Source organism: Crotalus tigris, unplaced genomic scaffold (genome assembly GCF_016545835.1).
Source record: "Crotalus tigris isolate CLP2741 ecotype Arizona unplaced genomic scaffold, ASM1654583v1 scf7180000017881.257975618366:2651188, whole genome shotgun sequence".
Lineage (NCBI taxonomy): Eukaryota > Metazoa > Chordata > Lepidosauria > Squamata > Viperidae > Crotalus > Crotalus tigris.
In genome coordinates, this window is record NW_024096698.1 from 474,478 (window position 1) to 494,307 (window position 19,830).

Sequence of the window (19,830 nt, forward strand, 5' to 3'; positions counted from 1 at the left end):
TTTGTGGACTGGCGGGAGGTTTCGTGTGAGTGACAGGTGAGTGTGAGTGCTTACCGCTTGTGTAAGTGGAGCTGTGCATGTGAGGCTGGCCTGCTGCTTTTGCAGCCCACTTCCAAATAGACTGCGGCCTGGTACTGGGTCGCAGCCTGGGAGTTGGGGACCCCTGCTATATATTATGTCTTTTTTGAATCCCAAGTTAATATATAATGCCTAGAAATTTTAAAACAGTATTCTCTTCCCAGCTTTATCTACAAATGTTGTCAAGAGCATCCTGCCTTTTTTTCCACTAGGTATACCATTTTTAGATTAAATAAATGAAACAATTGTTTTCTAAAGGGAGGGAGGGAGGGAGGGAGGGGGAGAGAAGGAAGGAAGGGAGGGAGGGAGGGAAGGAGGAAGGAGGAAGGAAGGAAGGAAGGAAGGAAGGAAGGAAGTTCATTCCAGCACTCACTCACTGCACTCTACCTGGGTAGCATGATTGTAGCTGAGTTCACATTGGACTATTACAGGATGGAATGGTGGATTTGGATAAGAGACATCCAAGTTAAAATCCTCATTTGGTCACATAAATCACAAGGTGACTTTGGGCCAATCTTTGAGCCCAACCTACTCACACCTCAACTGAAGATAAAATAAGAAGTGCCACCATGTCTACCACCTGGAGCCCCCCAAAGAAAAAACTGAGACATATTAAATAAATAAATAAATAAATAAATAAATAAATAAATAAGAGACAGAAGCAGTAGCAACTTTTCCAAGGGAAATCAATCTTTTGTTCATTCATCCTGCTTTCTATACCGAATAGTTAGTCCTCGACTTATTTAATCACTATTTGAAATTACAACAGTGCTGAAAAAGTCATTTATGACAGGTCTTTCCACTTAAAACCATTGCAGCATCACCATAGAGACATGTGATCAAAATTTGGGCACTTGGCAACCCACATGTATTTTACAATGGTTGCAGCGTCCTAGGGTCATGTGATAGTTATTTGCGACCTTCCTAGAGGGCTTCCAGCGAGCAAATTCAATTGGGTAAGAAGGATTTAACTGCCATGGTAAAAACATTGTAAAATCGAGTGCAACACACTCAATGTTTGCATGGTTGCCAACAGAAGTTCCAGTTTCAATTACGATCATAAGTCAAAGACTATCTGTACTGTGTAGGTCACTTTGACTAACTAAAATATTTCAGAAATAGCCCAATTAACATATCTACAATATACATGTATATAAATAATGTTTTGTAATTGCTGCATGTATTGATTTATCCTACTGAAATGTCAACATCTCTGTCTTTATCTGTAATTTCAACCATTATAAACCAGGTATTATTATAACTCTACACAATGATAATGATTATAATTTCCTGCAAAAACCCAAATCGGTTATGGCTAGAAATTCTAACCTAGCTTGGTGAACTTATCTGAATGGGAAGGCAGGAATGCAGTGAATGTCAACAATCATCTGTCATAAGTAGACATTTTAAGAGTTAAAGATAAGAAGAAATGCAAGTGTTTTCTTCTGAGAGGGCAGCATTGCAAAAGAACATAAGATTTGACTGAGGAAACACTGAGAACTGGAATTCTTGCTGACTCAGAAAATGTCAACTACAGTATCTTACACGCTACCATGTCTTGGAACACAATATAATTCTTTGCTATATTTGTCCTGGTTTCTGTGGGAGCTACATAAGATATTGAGGAAAGGAATAAAAGAACAGCCACCAGAAGTGTCCTTGGCTACTGTTCTATCTAAATCAGGGATGTCAAACTTTGGCAATTTTAAGACTTGTAGACTTCAACTCCCAGAATTGGGAATTGGGGAGTTGGGGAGTTGGGGAGAGGTGGAGTCCACAGGTTTTAAGTTGCCAAGGTTGGACATCCTAAAACTACACAGGCCCAATTGATTATTAATTATTATTGCTGCAAAAAAAATTGTATCCAATTACCTGGTAGGCCTGGCTCAAGCTATCCATTTCATTACATTTAAAGATATACAACACTTTTAAAATAATTTTACACAATTATAAATGAATGTACCGGATAATATATAATCCTTCTATTTGACTTAAAGCTATACAGTCCTCATCAGCACTTAGTTGATTATGAGTAGTCCTCAACTTATGATCAGTAGTTTAGGAACCATTCAACGTTACAACAGACCCCCCTCCTCAAAGGTATCTATGACCAATTTCAAAGTTACGACTACTGCGCCCGTCACATGACTTTTACAGCCATTTACAGAGGCCATTTCAGGGGCCATGTTACCACTGATTTTCAGCAAATAACCCCACCCATTTGGCATAATGAATTTGCTTAATATGCAAATTATTTGCTTAACACAAAAAATGTCATAAAGTCGAGTCCAGTTATGTGATGCCCCACCTAATGACTACAACAATTTATGACTATAATTCCAGGCTCAATTAAATCAAGGACTAACGTAATTGTAGCCTTAATTCTATGCATATTTGAAAAAAAAATACAGGAATGCTAGGCTGGAGAAACAAAAGATGAAAAAGCTGCCATATTCCTCCCATATATACATATTTTTCAATTTTTGCAAACACCAGGACTAAAGAAGGTAGGGGACTAAGAACCTTGCAGATTAAGGATTAGTAGCTGATTAATTGTTGCTGCTGGGCTGCTATTCTAAAGTATCTGGGATTATTAGGCCTGGATAGGAAGCCTACATTTATTTCCAGAATAAATACAATCCAGTCTGCCAAGAGCAGCACTAGAAAAAAGTAGCCATGAAAGAAATGGAAGCCAAATGGTCTAAAATTAAAACAGCAATAAAGAAACAAAAATACATTTATAAATGGCTGCTTTAAGAAAATAGAATATACTTATATAAATTACCCACATTCTTATCTAATACACAAAATTAACACATCAGGGTTTCCTATGTGTTTCATAAATTGTTTCTCAATAAAGATATGCTATTACAAACATAGCCATCATTTTAATGGGTATCAAATGTTTACTTATTCCTGAAAATATGCATTAAGTTTGTGTGCGCTGAGGTCCATGATTGAATGAAATGGCTTTAATGAATACAAGCATGCACTGTTATATAAACATTTTTAAAACTTAAAATTACCCAATCTAAACAAATCCTATATGTTAGCTTCCTAGTTAAGAATTCTTTTGGCAACATTCCCTTTCCATTTCCTACAGATATAAATCAAAGGATTCTACTGACCTAAGTCCAACTCATCAGCATTTGCTTTACTTTAATTTAACTCTGTTCAGTGTATGTGTGTGCTCATATGTGTGGATTTGAGGGAGAAGAATAAATATGTACACAAATAGACTTTTAACTACTTGTAATTATGTTTTTCCTGTTTTATCACAAATCAATTTACCTAATCTAAATCTAGATTCTAAACAAACGTACAACCAACTTGGTCCAATCCACTAAATTTAATGAGGAAAATATTCTAGACAGCAGTAAAAGGCAAAAGGATGAGGCATTTGTATTCTCCTGAATGAGTTAGACTATTGGGTCCTAGCATAAGATTTTGTACTACAGAATCATAAATCTAAAGTAAGACAAGGGCAACTAAAACATCATACACTAGGCCAGGAATGTACAACTGGAGTGGCAATTTTAAGGCACGTGGATTTCAACTCCCAGAATTCCCTAGCCAGGCATGGTGGCTATGGACTTTTGGGAGTTGAAGATAACAGACCTTAAGGTTGGCAAGGTTGGTTATTCCTGCAGTAAGCCATTGAGAAATGTAAACTGTCTACATTGAGATGAAAAAATGTGTGGCCCTCCAGATGTTGTTTGTGACTCTGATCATCATTTATCATAGATATGCTGCCTAAGAAGAGAGGAAACTGATTTTAACACATCTGGAAGACCACACACATAATACAAAAATCTACTCTACGTTAAACATACACTACTGCTATTTCAGCAAAGGGTGGCATTTTTACTGGATTATCCCAACCTTCCCCAAAATATTCTAGATTGAAGCTATAACAAAAAGATTTTCCGTCTATTAGCCGTGCCGGCTAACAATAAAGAGAGTTGTGGTCAAAAAATATTTTAAATGTATCACTGTGTAGTTTACCATAACAGAAGTAACAGCATCCCAAACAAAAACCCCTGTGTCAAACACTAAAACATCAACATTGTTACATAATCAAGTATTTTAGCTGTTAACTTCTGCTATTCAAGGACAACACCATATAATCGCAAAGCAGTCACTAGATTTCCAATCTGAGTATCAAAACAAGCATTTAACCAAGTTTAAACTTCTATGTTGTACTTCCTTATACTGATGTTACAAAGTTTCCCATCAATGTTTATACAATTAACTTGCAGAGTTACAGGGGGGGGGGGGTGTTCTTTGCTGTAATAAGGCAGTTTTAAAAGTGTTACAGTAAGATCACTATTAATTCAAAGTTAATACTGAGAACATTCTGTGAAGTATTGTTACTCACAGAAGCATTCTGTAACTGTAAATTACAATACTCATCAAACATAATCAACATGACCACTGTTATGCTAACTGGGTTTCTGGGAGTTGTAGTCCAGTACATCGTACAGGGTTGAAATTTCTTTATTTTTTTCAAATTTTGCCCAATCTCCCAATTTTCTTCTTTATAATCTCCAAAACATTACCAACTATTCTACCTGAGCTTGGACAACTTTTATCCTGTCACGGTGAGAAACATCAAGTGAAATAAGCTGAAAAGGAGCACCATTCACAGAAGAAAAAAACAAGTGCATGAGTTCAAATCTCTGTGATATAATACTGAAATAATATACTGTATTTTGCATTTTAGGAGGTGAAACTGTTACAGTTTTCCCAAAGAGGCTGAAAGCTATACAACTGAAATAAAGGATACTTATAGTTTTGTAATAATTGCTATACTGAAACAATTAACATTAAACTCAAATACTACAATCATAAGCAGTATGTATCAAATTCTCAAATAATAATAAAAATGTCCTGCAAGAATCTATACAGGAGTCTTGGGAAAAATTCAAGGCCTCTCCACAAGCCTATTGTCCTAATCATGTTTTCCACCTGAGTAGATACTCAAAATTCTTGTGTTTAAGTTGTGTCACAACTAAAGGAGCAGCAGGGTACCAATGTTTCTGAAACACTTAGCTGATAATAGCATAACCAGGAACTCCAATGTCCTCCATGGAGAGCAGGAAGTTATAATGGGGTAGAGAACCTAGCCAGATGTTCTCTGGATCACACACCAGGAAGGGTATACCTGCTCTCATGTGGTTGTTTGCACAGATGTCAGTGAGGACATTCTCATATGATTGCCCCTAGATATATTTCTTGAGGCGAGAAATTCAGAGTATCACAGGACTGATCTGAATCCTGTAAAGATACAATGTTCATGTTATATATTTACAACAGAAGTGATCATCTGTAGAAGATTACAATCATTTTGACTCATGATAACAAAAACGGATCTGCTTACAATTATAATTTCTGTTCGTTTTTATTGTCTTCTGGAGTGCTGTTGTTTGTTCAACAATCCAGACCTTGCTGAACTTCATCCTACCCAGTATAAACAATGGTGAAAGATGCTGAAAATTATAGTTCAACAACATCTGGAGGGTTTCATATTATCCATTGACAATTGCAACTGAGAATCAGCTTCAAGAATTAAAGGATAAAATACTGGTACATAAAAGCTTTGAAGTCTGCTAAACAAATGTCAAAAGCTGCAAGAAAACTGAAAAATATCATCTGAGGCTGAGGTATTCACTCATGTTCAAGTGTTAATACATTTAACTCCAGGATTAGTCTGACACCATAAAAAACTTTCAGAGGGTATAGAAATATCAGTAAAACAGTTTGAATGTTATAAATTGCACATGCAATTGGAAGTCCAATTTTAAAAAAAGAGTTTTAAAAAGAACAAAAATAGAACAAAAATTTGTAACATAAAAGAACGTTAAAAGTCATTGCTATTTTTAGCCAGTCTCCAAAACCAGATTTTGCCTGAATGTTTTTTAATTGTTCCAAGAAATAAATGTTACATCTTCTCTTATGCCTAAAGTAGTTTTTTCTAGGTTGACGATTATATAAAGAATCTCTAGAATTGAAATCACCCCGATGATTATCCAGACACACATGCAACACACAAACACGGTTTCCTTCCTTCCTTCCTTCCTTCCTTCCTTCCTTCCTTCCTTCCTTCCTTCCTTCCTTCCTTCCTTCCTTCCTTCCTTCCTCCCTCCCTCCCTCCCTCCCTCCCTCCCTTCCTTCCTTCCTTCCTTCTCCAATTTGGAAAAGATGTCTTCCATCCAAGAAATACCAACAGGGCCAACCTATTAAATAAGATGAGATCTAGTCCAGATGCTACCAGTTAGCTACACCCTAGCTCAGTTCTAAAATAAAGAATACATATTTATCCATTTTAGCTATTCAAGTATTTATCAATCAATCATATGGTCATCAGTTCCATAGTTAGAATCACTGGAGACAGAGGTGATTAATACATCCTTCTCTATCAAGCTCCAAATATAATGTTATTATATTGCTACAAAGAAAGTGGATAAGAAAAGTGGCGCAATCCATATTTAGACAGATTTAGATATTTTTGTACCTAGTGTAAAATACTGTATGGTATAAATTGGTAATTATGACAGGAACGAAAGTCAATCTTAGTTTCAGTAAGAAGGTTGTGTATTGGTGTCCTTTTTTTCTGGGGGAGTGACATCAAATACAGAAGTTTTTGTTTTATTCTCATATTTAAATAATGCATTAATAGGCAGAAAGTAAATTAAGATTATTAGCTGATGACTGGATAGTCTTTTGCAATAAATCAGCAAAGTTACTAATTTACAATTATTTAACAGTAGCATAACAATAAAACTTACCCTATCCTATTCCCAAAAGCTGTTGAAACAAAATACTTGGAGGGAAAATAAGGAGTAGATATTTGTGTGAAATGACTTATGAGTTTGGTCTTGACACTGATTACAAATGTTTTTAAATATCCTATTTAGCATTTAATATGCATATTGGCAGGGCTTTTTTTGTCATAGAACGCCCAGAACAGAGTTCCGGCACCTTTTTTGGATGGAACCTTATAGGGTAGGCAAGACGGATTGTATGACATGTATGAGTTCCAACACCTTTTCTTTTTACAAAAAAAGCACTGCATATTGGTATATTATCCACTTGATCCTAGTTGATGGATTTCAGAGATTTAATAAAGCATAAAGTTGATTTCAAAAGACTTGTGATTTCTGAGTTGACATCTGTCACTAGATGGATGCTCTCCATTCAAACTGGGTTAGGGCCTGAAAAAATTATGGGATGTTCTGATGTACATAGAAAAACATAATCTGTTTTGTCCGTTATCTACTACTAAAATTTCAATCTATATAGTTTATCTCAGTTTAAATATTTTTTTAAAGATGACATGCTAGAAATATTTTGACAATAGTTTTAAATCTGGTTAGAGAACCACTGCAAAGATTGAGTTCAGTCGTATGGGTCTCAGTTTTACTGATAAATGCTATAACAGACCTCTGCTCGATACACATCTGTTACATGTTTATGAACTAAGTGGTTCAACATGTAAGAAATCTCATCTGCTTGATGTGTTCCAAGTATTGTTTTAATCTTCAGTTGATAACTGAGTTGAGAACCATTATCAAAATACTACAGATTTACTATGAGGTAGAAATGGTTTTATTATGAAGAGTATCATGAAAAATTGCCATGTTTGTACACAATATACAAACATCCCAAAAAGAAGAAAGGTCTTCCTGGGTCTCATCTGTTGAAATTTCTTAATTGAAGGGGCCCAGCATGTGCTCCTCACATATATGAGAGCACCTCCTTCAGCCAGGTTTCAGTAATGCACACCAGACCAGACCAGCCCCATTAATAAATCACATGTGAGGAAGCCCTCATTATAAACTGACCTCTGGCATTCAGTAGAAGCAGCCAAAACACTGGGCCTCTGAAGGTCCAATGATCAAGACTTGAGGCTGGGTGCAACAATGCTGCAAAATAGTATTAGCACCAAGAACTGGGTCTGTATTCCTCAAGAGTGACCCAACCAATGCCTCCCACCACATCTCCAAGCACTGCTAAATCAATGTTCCTGCCTGACCTTAACCTCCTTGAGGAAAATGCAATGTGCATACAATCTTTTAAAACAGTGTTCCACAACTGGCTTTGCAGACTGGGGGGGGGGAGGGGATAGTTCTGCGTGCAGCTCTATTTGCGCAAGTGGAACTTCACATGGCATGTGCTTGCCTGCTGCTTCCGCGGCCTGGTAGTGGGCTTTAACCCAGGGGTTGGGGACCCCTGTTTTAAAAGATAATGACAAATTAGAATGATCATGATAAAATAATAGCATCTGACAAGTAAGAGTTAACCGAGATTTTACTAAGATACTATATATTTATATCATTTGAAATGCTATCATGTGTGGAACTCACAATATTTTTTGCAAATCGGAAAATTTAAAAAAGAACTAACTACACAAAAGTCTGGAAAGGAAATTCACATGTAGCTTTCTTATTCAAAACTTACTTAGAAGTAGAAGAGTAGAATAAGTTGATGAAATAAATGAAACATAGAGTAATAAATACTGTTTCTCTTTGTGACTCATATATGCAGAAAAGCCACGATCCCTTTTTAGTCACAAATGATATATTTAGAAATATTTTTAGAGAAAGGTACATAAGTCATAGTAATCACTCATCAAAAAGGTATCCAATATTTGTTCAGGTTCTAGAACAAATTTTTTGCTAGTCATATAAACAAATAAAAAACCTGAAACAGTATTAATTTTATAGTTGAAATTTGCAATCTTCTGCAAGCCTGCTGGGAATAAATCTCATTTCCCAGTTAAATTCAGTAAAGTTTATTTTTATACTTATACTGGAGTATAAGGAACATATGAATATGCAATTAATTCTTCCGCTATAAAAAGAAGGCTGAAAGGAGAAAATAGAACAACATTAAATTCAGCTAATTTGACATTGGATTTATCTCTATAAATACAAGCAATAAGTTGTTTTTCTTTAAGGCAAAATAAGTTAGGCCAATTTTAGTCCAAATGGCCTGCATTTGGAAGAAAAGAGCTTATCAAGTACACAATACATCATGCTTAATGGTTGACAAAATGCCAATTTTAAATTGATCTGTAATATATAGCAAAAATACAGAGTGTACCATATGCAGAATTAAACCTATTTAAGATACATACGCCCAAAATACTGTCACAATCAGTGAAAACAACAGAAGGGGCAGGATTATAGATTTCCTTGTTAAAAACTATGGGTACCTTGGAAGCTTATCCTGAAGATTTAATATGTTTTTTCTGTTTTTCTGGGTTTTTTTTTCTTTTATATTCATTCAGTTTTTGTTTCTCTATTTACAGTACTACTAATCATCTCCACATTCTTACCCATCCCAACTCCCATTTATGTCTGTGGAGTTGTTTGTTTTGTCTACTGACTCTACTCCATTTAGGGGCAAGTCCCTATTATATTCAGAAGAATATAAGTATGATAAACGCGAGGTTTCCAAAGCCTCCAAATGTTGAATAAGACCAAAAGAAAAGAAGGACAGTTAAAATACAACAGTTAGTAGAAAAGAACTACAGGCAGTCCTCAACTTACAATCAAACTGAGCCCCAAATTTATGTTGCTAAGCAAGATGTTTGTTAAGTGAGTTTTGCCACATTTTACGGCCTTTCTTGCCACAGTTGTTAAGTGAATCACGGCAGTTGTTAAGATAGTTACATGAATCTGGTTTCTCCATTGACTTTGCTTGTCAGAAGTTCGCAAAGAGTGGTCACATGATCTCAGGACACTGCTGCAACTGTCATAAATGTGAGTCAGTTGCCAACTGTTTGAATTATGTTCATGTGACCATGGGGATGCTGCAACGGTCATAAGGGTGAAAAATGGTCATAAGTCACATTTTTCAATAACGTTGTAACTCTGAATGGTCACTAAATGAACTGCCAAGTCAAGGACTACCTGTACAGAATTTCCACTGCAGTTTCAATCACTACAAAAATGGCTGCATTACTCTGAGCATTTCCAGAATCCAACACCTCCTTCAGGTTCTATTGATAATCCAGAAGTAACTTCCATTAAAATTACTATTCCATATATAATATGTAGCAAATGAAACACATCAAGTGACAACCTACCCAAAGCATATGACAATTATTTCAAGGCATATTTTTGCTTCAAAAAAAAAAAAGCATTGGCAAGCCTTAAAATAAAATAATGCCGAATCTGCATTGGCCGTTGCTGGAAAACACAGCTCTCAAACTTCTAATTAAGCTTTTTCTGCAAAAGAATCCCTGTTTCTTCCTACTTTGAAATGTGGAGTAACCTTCAAAAAAAGGAAAAGTCCCTTGGTGCTGTACATTAGTGAACACTAATGAGGACAGACTTGCCCAAGTACATGGACTTATGTTATATGTAAAAAATAAGAGGAAGGGAAAGAGAGAAATTGCAAATTTAAACATGAATGACTGAAAATGCACAGCTATTTCCTTTGGTAGCAGTCAAATGCAAAGAACTTTTTCAGAACAGCAGCTCTTTTGTTCCTGCCAACTGTATTATGTTATATTTATACAACTGCGGATCAAGTAGTTGATTAAATGCACACGCAGCACAGTACTCTTCCTGTATCAAGATAATACATAAGGTAATAAGAAGCTTTGGAAAACATCCATGGCTACAGTAAAGAGAAAATAGTGTATAGGATATAACAGAAAGGTCCCTACGTCACTGTAATTATTAAACTGTTTTAACATTAATGTCAAGAGTAATCAGAAGTATATATACCTAATTATATCCTGTGCTTTTTTATTCATTTCTCCCTTTGAAATAAGAAATGAAGAATTTAAATTCCAAGAACTCCCGTAAATATTTAGGCGTTTTAAAATAGCATTCGTGTGTATACTGCTTTTCTTTAGATTTGATCATTCCCCACTCTTTTTGGTTTCTGTATTCAAAGTAATATAATAAATTGCTTTAAACCCTAATTGTTCTACCATTCTGAGATTAACTGTCTCTCTGCTTTCAGATGTTTGTTGCTACTAATATAACAGCTTAGGTTATCCTAAACTGTATTTATGTATGTGGCTGTGACTAAATTCTGAAAGAAGTAATCAAGGGTTTAATTAAAACGTAGCTGGCAACTTGTACAGCTAGTTGAAACCTAATCTTTGCTATATCGTTGGTTCATTTTCTCCCTCAGGCTATCTACATATGATACACAGCTCTTTCACTGTGTCATTCTCCTCTTCATCTGGAACATGCTTCTCTTTAGCAGTCCAATACTGCCTAATTTCATCTTTGCTCAGCCATTTTTCTTCTTCTCCTCTCAGCCAACTCCAACACAGCTAACATTCTGCTTGCTCCTTAGCCCATTTCCACTTCCCCCATCCATCATATATGTATTTGGGAAAAGATCCATTTCCACCTCCCAAACTTCTTTTCCCAGCCTCAGATATCACCCCAGGTACAGTTTGTAAGCCTGGTGATGGTGTTACAAGATAGCAGGCAGTGTTACCTTTTCTATTTTGTCATACAACTGAAGAATTAATTCTTTATTTATGATTTAGATTCATGGGGTGTCCAATTGAGTAATGACTCTTTTATGTTATAGGTTCCTACCCTTTATAGCAGTGGTTCTCAACCTTTCTAATGCCGCGACCCCATAATACAGTTCCCCATGTTGTGGTGACTCCCATGTTGTGGTGACCCCCAACCACTTATACAGTGGGTGCCAGGGGCGTGGCCAAAGAAAAGGGGGAAAAAATGGCAGACAGCCTTGTTTGGCGACCCCCGTGAAATGGTCGTTCGACCCCAAATGGGGTCCGACCCACAGGTTGAGAACCACTGCTTTATAGCCACATCTGCAAAGACAGTCGTTCTGAAAAATGCAAAAAGGATTTTAACAATGTTCTTCTTCCTAGCAAAGACATACATACATGCATTCATACATATATACTGTACATAGATATATAAATACATACATATATATAGTATATACATACATATGGAGTGGGTTCACACATAATGTGGTTTTTTTGTCTAAGGATGAATCCAATCACTGTGATTTGTCATCATTTTTTTACAACATAGCACATTCTGCATTTGATTGCAGTTTATTCAATAAACCATCATCGCCATCAGCCATTCAGCTGGCCACTCTGTGGATCAGCACTCTCCAAGACCCTCTGTCGTGCACTGCCTCCTTCAGATCCTCTATGGTCATCCTAGTGTCATCCTTTATAGTGTCCAGCCTACGGGTATTATAAAGGATGATACTGGGATTCAATAAGCCACTGATAGCCAAATTAAACCACAAAGAAAACGGGAAAAATATCCATACCTTGCCATTCCAAGACTGGAAAAGTTCAATGGAACTATCAAAACATCAAGCCGGGAAAAGGGATGTGTACCCAGCAGATCATACGCCGCAGAGAGACATTGAGGAAGCAGGTGGAATAAAACCTTTTTGCAGGATTCCTTAAGGCACAGAGGAGCAAAGATGCGGTGAGGAATAATAACCTGAGCAGAGGTGGTAGGATCTTGGAAACGACAAGGATATGGTGTATGACCGCAAGCCTTTTTTAATAACCTGGCAGAGACAAAGAAGCCATTGAATGCTGATTTAAAAAAAAAAAAGTTGTGAGCCTTTGAGGAGAATTCAGCAAAACGTGGCCAAGAAATTTGTGTGATTTGTTCATACTTGTACAACATTAAGAGGGAAACATCTGGATCAGAGGACAATTTCTTTCCTTTGACAATCTTTTTATCCGCTATATATAGAATTCAGAATCTCATCCAGACAAGAAAAATGTGGTTGGGTAACTTGCTCAAAATTATTGCAAGAAGGTCTGCAGGGATTTTCAACTATTGTTATCTTTTGTCTCGCCATCACCTGCCTGTCACCTCTGCAATTTAGGCAGTGAAATAATGCTAATCCCCTAAACCAGGGGTCCCCAACCTTGGCAAGTTTAAGACTTGTAGTCTTCAACTCTCAGAATTCATGGCTGGCTGGGGAATTCTGGGAGTTGAAGTCTACAAGTCTTAAAGTTGCCACGGTTGGGGACTCCTGCCCTAAACTACTCAATAATAGCACTAGCACTAGCACTTAGACCAGTGGTTCTCAACCTGTGGGTCGGGACCCCATTTGGGGTCGAACGACCATTTCACGGGGGTCGCCAAACAACACAGTCCGCCATTTCCCCCCCCCCCTTTTCCCTAGCTGTGCTACTCCCTTTTATTCTATTGGCTTTCAAAAGCCAATAGGAATTGTCCAGGCTGTCTCTGCCCTGCTGAGCCCGCCAAAAGTCCCATTCTGCAAACGGGGCTGCACCAGTTGAGTAGTCCTCGACTTACGACCGGTTCAGTAGTCCTCGACTTACGACCGGTTGGGGGTCACAGCATTAAAAAGGTTGAGAACCACTGACTTAGACTTATATACCGCTTCACAGTGCTTTACAGCCCTCTCTAAGCGGTTTACACAGTCAGCATATTGCCCCCATGATCGTGAACACCTCAAGCTAGGACGCTCTTAGAAATAGCCATTGAAATAAATTTTCATCTTGAAAGTTTTTCCAGATGAATGTGAAAGTTAGTTCTTCCACAGTCAGTGAAACCACCATGATAACAAATATGATAATTATAAAAAAATAAAGGACAGATTGAAACAAGCCAGTGCACAGAAAAGAAAGAGGGGGGAAAAACCACAAGAAGGGTTGAACGTTGCTTCTATATACATAGCTTGTTGAATCATAGCAGTTGCTAAAATTCTTTGCTTATGGCCTCTAAAATTTTTGAAATACATATTACTTATGTGAAGTTCTTATAAGCTTGCCTAACTAAGTTTTCCCGCTATTGGATAAAACCTAAAAATGAGATTCTATCATGCAGTCATACTGCCCGGTTCATAGAATTGATAATGCTTCCTTCCATTTATAACCCTATCATGTTTTGTCATTTTTTTAAAAAAGGAAAATATATTTGGAGGAGAAAAATAGTACTAACAATGCCTTTGATTTGGAATAGTTCATTAACTATTTTAACCCTTAACCAATTTCCTGTGATTAAAAAAATGGTCATAAAAAAGTGAAAACACTGCAGTTGTGGTTTCTTTTACGGGTACACTTTTGTTTTTTATCATCTGCAGTATACAGGACAATAAATTACTGACATGCAGATAGCCTGAATTATGCTCCTATCTGGAAGGGTATACAGCCACAATATATTAATAACATTTTTTTTTCAAATTCCTTTCAATAAACTTTTGATACGAAATGCATACTCTAGAAGCAGTGGTTAGATCAGATCTGCAAAATGCTTTTGGATGGTACTTTCATTCTATAAATATAGGAACAAAGATTAGAAATGTAATTTTTCAAACCAACAATGAAGAGATGGAAGCAGGAATGGGATTTTAAGAGACAGCCTGCTAATAATGTGAAAGAAAAATGACAAAAATATGATACAGGAATAGCAATCTAATAAGCTTCATAAGATATGCCAGCATCAATCAAGGCTGTAAAATAAATATAATAAATATTTTTACCATGCAAAATAGTAAGCAATTTGGAATTTAAAAGAAGAAATAAAAAGGGATGCTTAAAAGCATTGTTTTATTAGGCCTCAATTAAAATTCACCTGTTAAGCAATCCATTTTGTCTTTGGTTTTGCCTCTGTAGTGACAGTTGCAATCATGTTCTTGTTAACCTCAGTGTTAGAAACTAACATGGTTTGAATAATTTAAAACTAAAAATGTAACTGAAAAAAGTATAAACTCTGTAGAATTTAGGTGTTCAACTTGCACATTATGCAGCTAAAGTAAATGACATAAAAAGCCATGCTCTTTTTCAAAGAACCCTTTCTTTCTGTAAAAGCAACACACCCTTGCCCATCCTCTTTCAGTGGACTATTTCTCTTCTACAGTTTTCTTATGCTTTGATTAAACACGTCCCACTATTGTTCCTCGACTATGATGAGTCATTTTCTTTTATAATAGAAGAAATTGAATGTTCTGTAAAGTACATATTTTTCAGCTGTAATCACCAACCTGACATCCACTTTTGAAGACAGCCCATCATTCTTCAGATCATCAGTTTCATAACTTTTTCTTTTAACTTCTGCCCAACATCCAACAGCAATAGCAAAGGTGGATGCTGGCATTGGCATTGTCACATAATAAAACCAACTTAATATACCTAAGAAGAAAAAACATGTAGATTACCGGTATGTTATCCATCAAGTTTGCTTACCATTTGTTAAATCTAAATCAGGTAAAGCTTGAAATAGAGATTTGTTTTTGTTTTAATGTTTTATTTTGATGTTTTGATTGGATTGTGGCTTTATACAATTAAGTTTTACAAAGATAAAATATTACCTAGGATGGAACTAAGAGTGCAGGACACACACACCGTGCAATTTCCACTTACTTTGCAGATACCTAAGATCTGCTCTTGATTATCATGGGATCTTCTAGATCAGAATTTGGAAACATAAAATGGTAGAAGATCAGGAGAAAGTCTTACATGACTGGATTTCTGTGTTGCGATATGAGATTTCTGAGTTTTTAAATGGTGAGATTTCTTGCCTAATTTATGTGTAAGATGGCAGTGAAAATACTGAGTGTAATGCAGTGTTGCATGAATGGATGAAGTCAATTTTTCCATGCTCTATCCAGCTTTTGGAATCCCTAATTCCTAAGTTGGGGGAGGGTGAGGAATGTTGAATGTAGTCGGAGAGGATAACTGCCATATTTAGCAAATTTGAAAAAAAAAACCCGACTGCCCTCTGAATAGAAAAGCAGAATATAACTGGGATATGTATGTGTATACCTCCACCTAACTTAAGGAGATTTGCCGCTTCCTTTGCAAATAGGTAAAATATATCTTGTAACGTTCAGCACATTGAAGGAGTATATGAAGCTTCAGTGTGGAAAAGGAGAGAAACAGCCTTGCCAACTACTTGTGCAGAGTGAGATGTTTGCCTTTAAAGAAAAGTATCAATGTGGGATTAATCTCAGTATGCACATATTTATACCCACTGCAAAAGCCTTGCTTCTGCGGCACTGATCCAATATATTCCATCTGATTCTGAACTATAATAAATAAATTAAATAAAAAAATAAACAAAAATAAAATAAAAAATACTACAATAAACAAATGTTCTGTAACACTTCCTTCATTTTGCTTAACATGCATTGATTATATCTAATGTAATTATTCAAGAATCTTCTTCTATTCCATTGTATATTTGTTTTCTATAAAAGTTGCAAATTAGGTTCCATTTCCCCCAATAAATGTATTTACCAGTGATATAAAAGAAATTCACCATATATTTAAACTCCAGGCTAATGCACATTTGCAGTGGACCCACTGTGTTAACATAATTAATAATCACTTTTCTTATAGTGTTATTAGAAGGAACTCATACTGTATATGAACTGTTCTGATCAGTCTAAAACATACTGTAATCTGAGAGTAGTAACTCTAAATGCCAATGTGTCTGTGAATACATACAAAAGAATATACAAGGGAGGGAGGGAGGGAGGGAGGAAGGAAGGAAGGAAGGAAGGAAGGAAGGAAGGAAGGAAGGAAGGAAGGAAGGAAGGAAGGAAGGAAGGAAGGAAAGAAGGAAGGAAGGAAGGAAGGATCTTTCTCTGGGAAAGAAAGGCCTTCTCTCTTGCTTAAAAACAGGGCAATTTAATTGTTGGCAATTGGTTGGCTTCCCCCGCCAAAAAAAATCTAAATTAATGGATAAATACTCTGTACAGGCCATTTCAGATCCCTTTCTGTGGTCTCTTACTCTGGGAATAAAAATAGAGAGGAGAGAAAAAGCAAGGGGGCCCCCCACAGCAGCCATTTTGTGGTCAAATGCAAGGCAGATGATTAAAAAGAAAAACCTGTCAAGTGTATCTTTGGGACAGAAAACTAAAGCTACAAAGCTAAAGGACTCTCTCAAATGTTAATGATTATTCTAGATGTCTTTCTACTGAACCACTGTTTATTTTTAGGTACTATATTGTAACTATCATGCTCATCACTATTAGAAAGTGTCAAGCTATCTGTATTTCCCATGTAGCATTTTTAATCATGTATAACTTTTCCCCAACATTATATAAAATAGAAATATTTGATCATTCTTTTTCTTCATTCCTTTTTAACTCTAACTACAGTGTTTCCAAAAAAAGTGCAAGAAATAAACTAAACTAAAATTATTATTTTTTATCTTTATGTTTTCCTCATTTCTTTCTTTGTCTTTCTGTCCAGAATGCTCATCCACTATCTTACTATATCTATTGAGACCCTTTGAGGCTCCCTTGGATACAGCACCACCTAGGGTAGAATATATATATATATATAATTATTTTTATGAAATAAATGCATATTTTCATGTGGTACAACAGAAACACAGAAACCCATAAAACATTGAAGTGCAGCGTATTTGTTATAAATTAGAAGTGAATTGCTTCCCATGATGCTGTGTTAATAATTTTTGTAGCAATCATTTCTCACCATCACTTCTACGTGAAAATTTACACATACTGTATGTAACATGGGGAAAATTCCCACCTATTTACAAATTATGCAAATTATGTCAGATAATTTGCAGTACTGTATCTATAAATTTAAGATGTTATTCTAATTAATAATGCAGGAATAATTTGCATTTCATGTTCTCATTGAAAATCCACTCAGTTTTTAATTGTATTATTGGGGCACTCCGTTTTTTCCTCTTAGCCTTTTGAGTAGAATTATTTTTTAGCATCTCAATTATATTTCAATTTACTTATTGTCTGCCTTGTGAAAGGGTACATTGAGAAGGGCACAAACTGACTTTTAAAAGACTTTTAATAATGTATTGTCATATGTAACATAAGAGAAATCCAGCTTTATATTATTTCTACTGTATTGCAATTAATTTAATCAAGCTTAAAATCCCATTATCTAAAAAGCCTAAAAAATAAATCTCAGTTAAGAGGCTTTTTTTCAAACTTCTTGAATCTAGCAATAGAAATTGAAATGAAATATTTTTAAATTTTGAAGCAGCAAATAACCTCTTTGATGATTTGCCTAGAACTATTCAGCAAGTTCCAACAGACATTTCAACAGAAGATTTTTTTTTTAATGTCAATTAATATGAAACTGGAGAAAAACAACAGATGCTCCAAAAACTGCAAATGTAACACACTCTTCTCCAAATCTGAAGGAGGAAGACATTTTTGAAATTGTGACAATAACTTATTTCTGGAAAAATATTATTGGACCAAAAGTTTGTGGCTGCACAAAAAGCTGGATAGAGTTGAGGGTGAGCTGGTAACATCAGTGGAAATCACTTTAGTGAAAACTTCTCCAAAATGAACATTTGTTTCTGGAACTTCCAATACACCTCTGCAATTCCCAGTCAGCTGGACCATTGTGGAAAGATATCCATAGATATTGAGTGGCCATGTAGTCCCCTCCACGCAGGTTTTCAAGCACTTAATCTGGAAAATCCAATCTCACTTACTGTCCACAAGGTTGTGCAATATCTAAAAGGTTGTGGTATGCAAGAAGGAGCTTTCACTATTAAAATTGAGGACACAACAAAGGATAGAAATCAAAGGAAATTCATACTGAATGTTAACAGGAATTTCTTTTTTTTATTTTATCTATTAAACAAAAAAATGCAAATTCAAACAAAGAAAATTAGAAAATCAAATAGTGACAGGGACAATAGGCATGCCAGTGCACTTGTGCATGCCCCCTGGGGGACCTATTAAATACGGAGTGAGGTCCACAGAAGTTAAGTTAGAATTAAAACTGTGAAAATTCTTGATGGCAAGAGCACTTGAGCAACTGAACACTTGTAGATTGCCAAGCTCTACAACAGACATGTCCAAGTCAAGGCCCATGGGCCAGATCCAGTCCTTGCAGACTAGTAGGAAGAGATGATTGATATGTAGCGGGGGGGGGGGGGGAATGAGCTGAAGCAATGGCAGCACCAGAGAGCCTGGGGAGAGTCAGCAGGTATTGCTGGGGCTCTGCTGAGGCCCCGGGATCAGAGTGCACGGGTCCAACTGATCAGCGTTTCCAGCAGCTTCACGGGTGGCCAGCAGCTGCACAGGGGAAGAGTCAGCTGGAGCTGCGGGGCTGCCAGGGCTTGGTGGGGACCCCAGAATCAGCGCATGCAGCTCCAGCTGATGAGAGCTGTGTGACAAGGCCAGCCAGGCAGTGAGTGAGCACATGGGAGAGGAGAGGATATAAAAGGAGGGGTTTTGAGGAAGAGGAGGAGTGAGGGGGGGAGAGAAGGCGATGGGGAGGAGAGATGTCAGTGGGGCAAGCCTGAGGGAGAGAAGGGGATGGAATAGGAGAGGCTTCTATGGGGCAAGCCTGAGGGAGAGAAGGGGACAACAACTGGTCCTTTGAGGGCAACCATAATGCTGATGCGACCCTCAATGAAATTGAGTTTGACACCCCTGCTCTACAGGTTTACAAATGGAGTCTGGATGGCTATCTGTTAGGCATGAATTAATGGATTTCTTCATGGAGAAAGGGATTATACTAAAATGATCTATGGGATTTCTCCCACTTCATATATTTTATGCTTACAAAAATGTAATCCTGCCCAAATCTTAAATAAATAGTACGTACTCGTCACATTATTCCCTTGCAGTCTAAGCAATGTTATACAAAATGCAGAAGGAATAAGGAACTGTCACCCAGAAGAAGGCATGACTTTAGGAAAAATGACTTCCACGGGTTTCAGTTGTCATGCTCAGTTGCAGTTAACAAAAACAGAAACTAAATCTTCTAGAAAAAGCAGGCAG

General features: G+C 36.6%; 1 protein-coding gene across 10 annotated transcripts in view; it reads right to left on the reverse strand.

Moving 5' to 3' along the window:
- LOC120308186 (aminopeptidase O (putative)) overlaps positions 1 to 19,830 on the reverse strand; it is a 191,825-nt gene that overhangs the window by 153,357 nt on the left and 18,638 nt on the right. For all 10 annotated transcript variants that reach the window (XR_005556779.1, XR_005556782.1, XR_005556780.1 and 7 more), the window contains exons 4-5: positions 15,076 to 15,223; positions 12,373 to 12,621 (exon numbers count right to left, since the gene is read on the reverse strand). Coding sequence is in view for 6 of the 10 variants with exons in the window: in XM_039343882.1 (XP_039199816.1) it covers positions 12,373 to 12,621; positions 15,076 to 15,223 (397 nt within the window). In the remaining 4 variants the exon portion in view is untranslated. The remainder of the gene's footprint in view (positions 1 to 12,372; positions 12,622 to 15,075; positions 15,224 to 19,830) is intronic.